The sequence below is a fragment of the Lagopus muta genome, chromosome Z (assembly GCF_023343835.1).
Source record: "Lagopus muta isolate bLagMut1 chromosome Z, bLagMut1 primary, whole genome shotgun sequence".
Classification (NCBI taxonomy): domain Eukaryota; kingdom Metazoa; phylum Chordata; class Aves; order Galliformes; family Phasianidae; genus Lagopus; species Lagopus muta.
This window is the reverse complement of record NC_064472.1, coordinates 53731269-53742440: the sequence shown is the minus strand read 5'-3', so window position 1 is coordinate 53742440 and position 11172 is coordinate 53731269. Positions and strand designations below refer to the sequence as shown.

Here is an 11172-nt window from a genome sequence, read left to right as displayed (position 1 = left end):
AATGATTTTGGGGGAACTACTGATATCTTCTGCCTGGGAAAATGTTTGCATACCTATCACACATATAGCAGAGGTGCTTTGTACCAGATGTGCGCGATCAGGCAGAAGCACCCTGCACACAGCAGAGGTGCTGAAACTAGATAATCATCATTGTCCTTTTCAACCGAGGCTATTCTATGATTCTATGATCCCCTCATGCATCCAGCGCCAAGAATAAAGAATGTTTTCTAACACTTGAGCAGCTTGAGTAATAGAGGGCTTCCTGGTCGACCGACTGACGGTATGAGTCGGACTACACGATCTGCGCATGTTTGTTCATCTTGTGCACCCACAACATCCCCCGCCTCCACCGCGGCGCCGATGAACGTGCGCAGCTCCACTAGGGGGCAGTGTACAGCACAAGATGGCGGCGGCGCACAACGCGCCCTCGCCCCGCCCCGCGCTGCCCGCCGACGCTCCCGACGCGTCCCGCCCCGCCTCCGCCGCCGCCGTCGCCGCCGCAGTAGCCGTAGGGGGATCGCTGCGCCGCGATGGCACTGGAGGTGCGGCGCATGGAGGGCGATGTGGAGGACGGCGAGCTCTCCGATTCGGACTCCGACATGCCCGCCGCCGGCTCCCCCAGGGAGCGGCAGCAGGTGAGCGATGGGAGGCTGTGGCGAGGCGGGCTCCGGGTAGGGCCCGGCCTCCCCGTCCCCGCTGCCGGAGGCGCCCTGCAGGCCCGGCCACAACGGGCGGCTGGGGGCCTGCTGGCGGCGGAGAGCGGCGCCAGGCCCGGGGCTGTGTGGGTTGGGCCTGGCCGTGCGGCCTGGCCGGGTGAGCCCTTCCCGCTGCGTGGCCCCTCTGGCCGTGCCGTGGGCCCCGGCGGAGCGGGCTGGTTCCCATGGCTCTGAGGAGCCGGATGTGGTGAGGAAGGAGAACACTGGGTGTCCAGGTTCAGGCCTTAGGCGAACAGTGAGGATGAAGCGTTCGTCCGCACGTGGGAGCGATGGGTAACGACCACCGCTGTGCTGTGAATGTACTGCTCTCACCCGTAAACTGCTGTTTATGGTTCTGTTTATTCCCGAGGTCTAAGAGTTTCCATGTTAAGATGTATTATAATGTTTGAACTTCATCTGCTCTCACTTCCTTAAAGGGAAGGGAAGAAACGGTGCCATACCTGTGGTGAGATACTTAAAAACGGTTTTTAACCACTGGTTGAAGAAAGTCTGATCTTAAAGATCTTAGGGTAGCATACAACAAGAAATCAACCAGGGAAAAATGAAATTAACCGTTTAAAAAAAAAAAAAAGAGTTACTGTAGAATGGTGTAGACAGCATGGCCATAAGTTCCCTGAAATGGTAATATCAGAATTCCGGCCTATGTAACCTGTGATGTCTGCAGGTGATGCAGATTTGAGCAGGCTTGGCTTTTTCTTTAGTGTGCGAGTCAGAATGATGGAGAAGTGCCAGATCTTGAATGTTGTTTGGAGCAGTAAGACTTGTTTGTAAAGCATTTTAAAACCTTTAGGGTTTTGTTTTTGCCCTGTTGGCCACAGTGAGTCAGTAGCACTTTGTTTTAAAGCAGAGAGGAAATCTGATTCTAATGTGAGGCATTACCATTAGATGGTAATGCCTTGCTCTTAGTGAATCAAAATCACCAGATGCTATTAGCTTTTCAAAGTCTCGAGTAGCATCTGTCTTTAATTTTTGTTCCTTTTTTTTGTTTGTTTTTCCTTTCACATGAATTTCAGGGAAGACTGCTGTGGGTGCGCATCACTGGGCACCCACTCTCTTTCTGACAGATTAGACTCCAAAGAAGACTTTTAATTTCTCTACTGTTATGAGAACTTTCACCAAAGTGCTGTAATAGTTTTCTTTCTTAAAACTACTGTGCACATTTGTCATTGTCTGGGCTGGTAATTGTAGTAGCCTTTTTAGTCTCTTCGAGATACTTACAGAGTACTGCTCAAAATGCCACTAGTTGAGATTAGGAAATTCAAGATAATGAAATTTTTTGCATGACTTGATGGCTCTCTTTCTTTGTGTGAGTAATTGAGTTAATGTACATTTGCTACTTTATTTCAGAAATCACACGATGGCAGTAATGCAGGCAGACCTTTCCAGAGCAGCCTTTCATCAGGTGCACCAGACGTTCCTTATCGGACAACCAAGAGTGTAGATTCAAGTGATGAAAGCTTTTCTGAATCTGATGATGATAGCTGTCTGTGGAAACGAAAACGACAGAAATGTTTCAACTTTCCTCCTGCCAAATCTGAGCCATTTCCAGTTACTCAGAGCCACGCAAAACAAACTGCTCTAGGTGGTAAGAAAGTTAACAACATTTGGGGTATGGTGCTCCAGGAGCAAAATCAGGATGCAGTGGCTACTGAACTTGGGATTCTAGGGATGGATGGAAGTATTGACAGGAGCAGGCAGTCAGAGACTTACAATTATTTATTGGCTAAAAAGTTGATGAAGGAAGCTCAGCAAAAGGAGGCAGAGACTTTAGATAAAGAACTGGATGAATACATGCATGATGACAAGAAAACATTGCCAGCAGAAGAAGAAAATGGACAAGGCTTTCTCAAACGAAAGCGATCTGTAAAAGACAGACTGGGTGAAAGACAAGAAATGAAATACCAAGGAAGGTATGAAATAACAGAAGAGGATTCGGAGGAAAGAGTAGCAGATGAAATTGCTTACCGGTAAGCTAGATAATCGTATGTCTACTTAAGTATTGGTAAACTATGGATGGAAGGGAGCACACAAAAAAAGACCTTGATTTGCTGTCTCTGTGATGTGTTGTACTAGGCTACAAAAGGCATGAATAAGTGCCTTCTGGGTATTTCCAAAATCCTGAAATTAAAATGCAGCATTTTATGTAGTATCTTTTAGAAGCGTAAAGGTCAAACCTTTTTTTTTCCTTTCTGAGTCAGTCAGGTAGAGATTGATTTTAATGGCTTGGTTTTTTCTAACGGTGGCTATCAAAAATACTATTTCTTGTTAATTATATTTAGTAGTGGCTATTTGAGGAATTGTGCCATGATTAAAGATGTAAATTTTAAGTTGGTAATTAGTTTGCATAAGCTGTTGTCACTGTGGAAATGTGGCTAAATTATAAATCTTTGAAAATCTAGTTGACGTGAGTAGGGTAATGTTTTTGAGAGCACTGCTTCTGAAATACATGTGTTGTTTACATAGATCATCCTATATTCAGAGACATTTCACTGCTGGTCAAATTAAGATTACTAGATGCTAGCACTGAAAGCGAGACAATATTATGAAGCTTTGCTGCAGTTCTGTGCCAGCCAGTGTTAGAGCTACCAAGCTTGAGTTGCGCACAGAATCATTGGTATTGGAAGGGACCTTTGCAGTTCGAGTTCAGCCCCTTGATAAAGCAGGTTCCCTATAGTAGGTCAAGCAGCTTCTATTGTTATAGCTGTTGTAGTGTGAGTAATTTTGTAGCATGGTAATATCACTTAAAGCACTTGAATATGTGGTGGTCTTCAATAAATGTTTGTAGTTCATGCAGTATGTTGCTCTCCTCTGCTTCCCCCTTGCCCCACCTCCCCCCTTGGATTTAAAACCACTCTGCTATAGTGCTTGGAACTGTGCATCATCAGCTTTGCCATTTAAGGACAAAAAAAAAAAATCGAACATGACTCTTGCTCTACACAGTTTTTTATCTGTGGGCTTATACTTTTTTTCCAGTGGAGTAGAGATGCTGGCCGAGCAAATAGATGCTGTGTAAGCTGACTGCTGACTTTGTATTCAAACTCTTAGCTACAGTTCAGTGTTACGCTCCTTTAATATGTAGCTGTTTTATCATATGGCAGACTTTCATCCTCTTGCTTCAGAGGTTTATGTAGGGCTTTGAAGTTTCTGATATAGTTTAACTTTTCACTAATTAGTAGAGGGAAAACAGCTACTCAAAGCATTTTTGTTCAGACAAACTTTTAACATGAATGCATGCTTTAGATATCACTGTCCTTCAGAAGTTCAATACTGTAAAATTGAGATTTAAGAAGCCACTGAAAAACATTTAAGTGTAGAAACTCATTATTAATAGCATAGTTCTGTATCACATAGAATGAATTGCTCATTATGGAAGTGCTGTGATTGATTTTACTTGAAATTCTACAGACTGAATGTGTTTGTTTCCCCCCCGCCTCCTCAAGGCTTTGTGAACCAAAGAAAGATTTGATTGCTCGAGTAGTGAAAATAATTGGAAAGAGAAAATCTATTGAGCTGCTCATGGAAACTGCTGAAGTGGAACAAAATGGTGGACTGTTCATAGTGGTAAGAAAAATGTGATATTGTGGCAGGGGGTGGAGGGGATACTTTTTTGTTTGCAGAATGTTTGTGTAATTCTATTACATAGCTTTCACATTTGACAGGTTCTTCTAGATTCCATGCTTTTTTTGTTTGTTTGTTTTATTTTGTGTTTTGTTTTGTTTTTTATACAATCTTTCCTTGGGAAGTGTATCTTTTGTCTGAGCAATGAAAGTCAATTAGCAATAAATGGTAGCATAACCCTCTAGCAGAGTTTGAGTAATCAATGAGATGAATGGGTCTGGAAGTTACTCCTCTTCTTGTCCTCAAATCAGTATCTGATTTGCGGTGATAGCATAACAATTACGTGCCTTACCTTGGGATGTTTCCCTCACGACCTTAAGACATTCTAAATCTTGAATAAAAGCTGGTACTTCTGGGATGAAGCTTCTGGGAGATTACTCTGTTAAGTCCAGTGGTTGTTCTAGATAGCAGCACTGAGCTATTTAGGTTAATCACCATACAATCAGAGGTCAACATGGTATCTTGCAGGCATTCCTAATGTCACTTCCAAAACATAACTCTCAATAGGGAATCTCTTAGCTTTATTATAAGACCTGAATACCAGCAGTGCAGAACTGAGGGCAGATTTCTTTTACACGTCATGGTAAAAATTCTATACATAATGATCAAGTTATCAGTTTGTGTGTGTGTTTTTGTTAAATAGTGAGCTGTGAGGTGAAAGTTAATTAAGTGCTTTTTTAACTTTTGTGGTTGCAAGGCAGGAGGTAAGTTTTCTAGCCAGTGACTTCTCTTAAAAGCAGTGTGTTTTTATGAGGGATTCAAATTATAATCAAAAAGTATTCACTGAGAAGATGAAAATGTACAACTCCTAGTGGCACCTTTGCCTGCAGATCAGCGTATACCATTTGAAGGGTAGATGCAGTGTACTGGTTTTTTAATTGAGATTTTGTGCTACTAGTATAATAAAAATTTGTGGTGTCTGCTCTTTCAAGAAAGATATACAAATTGAGCTTCCCTGTTCTTAAACTTCTGAATTGTATTGTTTGCTATTTAGTAGAAAAGCTTGCCTTTAATAGAGTATCGGGGCATTGGAGTAACAGTTCAACTTTATGTACTGTGAATGGTAATTGTAAAATATTCTGGTAGCTAGTGTTTATAATTTACAGAGGCTTCAAAGCTGTGTCTGTTCATGCACCAGCATGGTACTTCACTGTTGTTAATTTGAAATCTACTGAAGTAGATGTGGAGCATGGAACTAACATGTTACAGGGAGAAACTTTTGCCTTGGGAGTAATGCAAGATCCTGCAGACAAACAAATGAGATTTCACAGAATTTTATGAGATTAATTCTTGAAATTTTACTAGGCTTTCTTGTTAATAATGTTCTGAATATCTAACCTAATGTATATGTGTTATATGTGTTGTTGCAGGTGGCTGTGAGAGTATCTGAAATGCATAAGTACTTTGTTTTTTCACTGTCAAAATTAGATTTAGCTATGAACAGCTGATATTTCTGTCCAAATGTAGGAAGCTGGTTGTTGACTATATCAGCCGTAAACAGCAATTAAAAAAAAGGGTTGTGGTTACGTAACAGCTAGAACAGCAGAACTTTGCTTTTTGAATTCAATCTTAATAGAAAGCATTGTATTTTATACCCTTCTTGTATCAACAGTTATATTTTAATTTTGCTAACGTTGCAAATTTTTTCTTTCTCTGTTAAGAACGGTACAAGGAGAAGAACACCAGGGGGTGTTTATTTAAATCTGCTCAAGAATACTCCCAGTATCAAAGAAGAACAAATCAAGGTAAAATTGCTAAGAGTGCACGTGATTGTCCAAAGTTAATTTTGTGGAGGTTTTTTTTCTGCTAGAAAGCTTATGTCTGAATTCCCCTCAAGACTTCTAGCAAGTTTATTATTCCACAGAAATGTGCTTTTCATATTCAAAGTACAAGCAAATAACAGTTCACACACTGCATTGGCAGGTGGCTAAAATAGCACCATTTATGTATTGCCAGGGACAAAAAACAGATGAGAAAACTGTGGCGTCTGAAGAGTTGCATACTGAGTTTTTCATAATTCTGTATACCTTACAGTAATGTTATTTACAGCTGTATTTCTATTTGGACATCGCTTAATTATACAATAATTTAATAGTGTGCTCTTAGTAGAGTATTCTTGTCTTATTGTCTGGTGCTACAGCTGAAGCTATATACTTTCCCTTTTGCCAGATTATTGTCTGAATCTAGTCGTAATTGCTCACTGGCCTAATGTGCTTGCCATCCTAGATTAATGATCTTGTAAATATTACTGCCTTGCCTTTCACGGTTTTTTATATAGTCTGAAATGTCTTTTTTTAAATTCTTTTAAAGCTGTTTTGCTTTTTCAGCTCACTTGATATGTTAGCCCACCATTTTGTACTGGGAATTAGAGATGAATTAGTTCAATCTGGGATTGTCTGTCACATATTTAAAAAAAAAAAAAAAAAAAAAAAAAAAAAACAACAGTAACAAAAAAAACAAGTACAACATTCCATAGCGTACAATGGTTGCAAAAAGTTGTGAGTTTGATCATTTTATCTCACTTTCATGTAAAATGTACTGTGCAGCCACCTCATCCATGCCTTTGTGACTGTGTGCCTTGTTATTCTCTTGCTGATTTTTGTCAAGCATTTAATGAGGCAGCATTTCGTTCTCAATGAAACTGACTGATGTTTGATACACAGTTTGATAGAAAAAATGTGTAATCTTGTCATTGCAGAGGTTGTCGTGTACAACACGCTCGCACATCTGTGTACTTAGCATTGGACTTGCATCTCTTGGAGTGAAAAAAGCATTAACGTTTTTTGTGTGAAACTTTGATTTTCATTAAAAAAAAAAATGGAAATAAGGCATGTAGCTGCATTTAGTTAATCTGCATGATCTTTTCCGCCTTTAAAATAAGGAGAAAGCTTCTTAGAGTTTGCTTTATAGGAGTGAAAATGTTACTGGGGTTCAGAAAGGTTTTGCTGTAGAGATGTGGCCTCCAGTTTCATTTTTGAGGAAGAGTTTTGTTGAAGGGCAATAGAACCTTTTGCTTAAGATTTCACTGTAGGTTACCTTTAGTTGTTTTCTTTCATCTTGATATAAAAGATTTTCTTTGAAAAATCAAGAGTAGTGTAGGTCAACAGAAACCTTTGCAAGTCCTTTGGTCCAGCCCACCTGCTCAAGCAGGGCTCCACTAGAAGAGATTGCCAAGAGCATGTCAAGATGGCTTCTGATTGGTGGGATTTCCATTTCTTGAAACAACTGTGGGAGATATCTCTGCCGTGCTCAGTCAGTGTCACAGTCAAAAAGTGTCAGCCAGTGTTCAGAGGGAACCTCTGTCTTTGTGCTCATAGCCTCTTATCCTTTCTCTGAGTACCACAGAGTAGAGCCTGACTCTTTGTTTATTTGTACTCTCCCTTCAGGCATTTGTACATAAGACCCCTCCTTGAGCCTTATATTCTCCAAGCCTATATTTAGTGGCCCCTCATGGTAGTCTCTCCAGTCTGTATTCTTCAATACTGGGGAGCCCAGAACTGGATGCGCTACCTGAGGTGTGGTCTTTCCAGCCCTGAGGAGGGGGAAGGGTTCATTTCCCTGCACCTGCTGGCAGTATTTGCCGCGGGCAGCTCAGAACATTATTGTCCTTCTTTGTGGCAAGGGTGCACTATTGGTTTCTTGTTCACCTTTATGTCTGCCAGGCCCTCCTGGTCCTTTTCTGCTGCTGTATTTTCTGGGCGGTTGGCCACAAGTATGTCCTTGTGTCATTCGTCCGCAGATGTAGAGTCACAGTTGCTAAGGTTGGAAAAGACCTTCAAGATCATCCAGTCCAGCTTTCCACCTACCACCGGTATTTTCTCACTCGACCATGTCCTTTAGTGCAACATCTAAACTTCGCATTTCTTTTTGAACTCTGTGAGATGAAGTCTGGATGAGGAGCTAAGAGATATGGCTTAATAGCTTATATTAGTAATGGGAGGATGGTTGGACTAGGTGATCTTCTAGATCCTATGTCCTTTCCAACGCTGTGATTCTGTGGTTTTATGAAATTGCTGTCAGTCTGTTTCTTCAGACTGCTGAAATCCCTTTGCATGGCACCAGCATGGCACTGGTATATCAACCACTCCCAGTTTTGTGTCATCTGCACGCTTGGAATGAAAAATTTAGTGTTGCTTTCATGGTACTTTCAAATCAAAATAAGTGCAATCTGTACTCCTACCCTGAGTAGTGTGAATGTTCATTACTGTTGAGCAGAATTAGAAGTTAAAAGGATTTTTGTTTGATGTTTTCTTCAGGAAATTAATGTGTTTTTTTTTTCATTTACTTTCATTCAAGGAAATATTCTACCTGGAAAACCAAAAGGAATATGAAAACAAAAAAGCTGCTAAGAAGAGAAGAATACAAATTCTAGGAAAGAAGATGAAAAAAGCCATTAAAGGGCTTAACCTGCAAGAATATGATGATGCGTCTCGTGAGACTTTTGCCAGTGACACAAACGAAGCTCTGGCTTCTCTGGATGATTTGCAGGATGGGCATCATGAAGCCAAGATGGAACCTGAAGATATTATAGAAATTGATAATGCTCATGATTTGGAGATCTTTTAGATAGTAATGATAACAAAGTCTCTATAAAACATACTAAACAAACTTAAAATTATACCATAACTTCTTGTTTTCATGAATTGCAGAAACATGGGAAATATTTGATAAAGAAGAAAATGACATAGTTCATAGCTAAGCTTAACACCATGAAAGATGTTAACTGTCTTATTTGTTTGCTGAGTCCTCAAAAATTGATAAGATTTCTCTTGATAAGAGTTCTGCATCAGTGTTCTGTAGAAAAGCTGTTTTAGCCACATGTTAATTTTAGTAATTAACAGCTCTAACAAAAGAAATCCAGCTTGACCTGCTGAAGCTGACAAAAGTTGCCATTAAGTAGGGGATGTTCCTGATTACACTTGAACAGAAACACAGTAACAGAAAAGTTACTCTTGATGTAAAAGATTATGTAATGTTATTTTGACAGTGTGCTGACAAGAATAGCGATGTTTTGTGGTTAAATGAGATCAGTTTGTGAAATTAACTGCATTTTAATGTTGGCAATCTTAGAAGAACAATCTTGTAAATAGGTACTGCTGAGCAATGTATGTTTTAAATTTCTGCAGTTTATTCCATTTAATGATAGTGGTTTGAGCGTCCTAGTTATTCTACTTAAACTTTTTCTATGAATAAACATACACAAATTACACATCTCTGTGTTCTAAAATACAGTTCTTTCCAATTAGAGAGATTGTATTAATGTATTTACTTTGAGTGTCTTTATACCTTACTTGCAGGTATAAACGTTGCAATTCTTGTTTCCAAGCTTTTTCCTGTGGTAGAATGAAGTAACGTGCAGCTTGCAGGAATTATAAAGTTTATGTTTGCTGAATTTTAAGAAAACAAGATGTGCAAAAGATAACTTCTACTTGACACAAAAGACCTTTTGTAGTTCGAGTATAATGTTTTGGTTGTAACTGAAGAAAGTTTGTGACTTTGATATGTGTATGTTTACTTTGTCACTATGGAGTTGTGATTTCTGTGAATAGACACGTTATTTTGCAGTATAAAATACTGTTGTGATTTAAGCGGGCAGACAGTGAAGTACCACACAGATGTTTTCTGACTGCCGTGTCCAGAGGAACTGGGGAGAGAATCGGAGGAGACAAAAAAAGAAAGGTAAAACTCATGGGTTGAGATAAATGTAACATACTAGGACAGAAAACTAAGGGCAAATAGTAGTAATTATAATAATGTGTATCTTTTCAATTCAAATGATGCACAACACAATTGCCACCCACTAGCTGATGCCCATCCAGGCCCCACCAAGCAGCAGCTGTCCCCATCCCTACCCCTCGTCCCAGCCAGCTTCCCCATTTTTGCAGTTCTGCATGGTGTTACATGGTATGGAATGTCCCTTTGGCCAGTCTGAGCCAGCCATCCTGGCTCCCCTGAACACTGCAAACCCCCTTGCTGATAGAACAACATGAAAAGCAGACTTGTCCCCATCTCCATGCAGCACTGTTTAGCTACAACCCAACCTGGTGTTTTGTTTTTTTCCAAAGCACAGCTGGTCATCAGAAAGAAAATCAACTAACGTTCAATATTTTGGTGTTCTTAATGGATTAATTGACTTCTAAAACCAACATATCCATAAACTTTCCTCTTCTGGGAGTTCAGGGATTTCAGAGGCAAGGTGTGTCACTGAAACACATAATGAATTTTTAATACTGTCAAGAGCTGGTATTTAAAGGACAAAATATCTTGAGAAATACAAGGAACAGTGCGTTCCATTATGTGCTTTTAAATTTATCTAGGAGTTCTGCATTTTTCTGTTCATGTGTCTGAGCTTGCTGTTACTCATCAGGTGCTTTTGCTGGAAACAGGCTGTCAACAAAGTAGTAGTATTTGATTTACTCATTAACTTTTCTAATACAGCTGTAATGATAAGTGTACTAAAATGATAAGTCATGCACAGTACTTGATTAGTTTGAGACAGTACGGTCGTAGTTTTTTATGATTGCTTGGGAATGTCTTCCAAAAATTGGTATACGGAACACTAATTTTTGTGGGTTAAGGTTTCTATTTATTTGTTGGGTTGTTTTTTTTTCCCATTATTAGATAATTTTATGTTAATAAGGACTGTATTTTTTTTTTAAGTGTTAATATTTTTAGCATTCGTTTCCTAGGTAAGGATTATTGAAACAGTGTATGAAGTCATCTCTTCAAGGGAAGAATGACACAGAGCATCAATTCCTTCTTTGTCTGCCTCGTTTTCTCTCTCATCTTTGGCTTTCACTGTTCGTTTCAAAAGGACATGTGTTTAAAATATTTGAGC

The 11172-nt window shown here is 39.8% G+C and overlaps 1 protein-coding gene across 1 annotated transcript; it reads left to right on the top strand.

Annotated features, from left to right (window-relative positions):
* The first annotated feature begins 461 nt into the window (after positions 1–461).
* PHAX (phosphorylated adaptor for RNA export) lies at positions 462–9543 on the top strand. The gene is made up of 5 exons (XM_048932306.1): positions 462–635; positions 2064–2683; positions 4157–4277; positions 5996–6079; positions 8631–9543. The coding sequence occupies exons 1-5, from the start codon at positions 531–533 to the stop codon at positions 8898–8900; spliced, it is 1200 nt and encodes a 399-aa protein (XP_048788263.1). The 5' UTR covers positions 462–530; the 3' UTR covers positions 8901–9543.
* The last annotated feature ends 1629 nt before the right edge of the window (positions 9544–11172 follow it).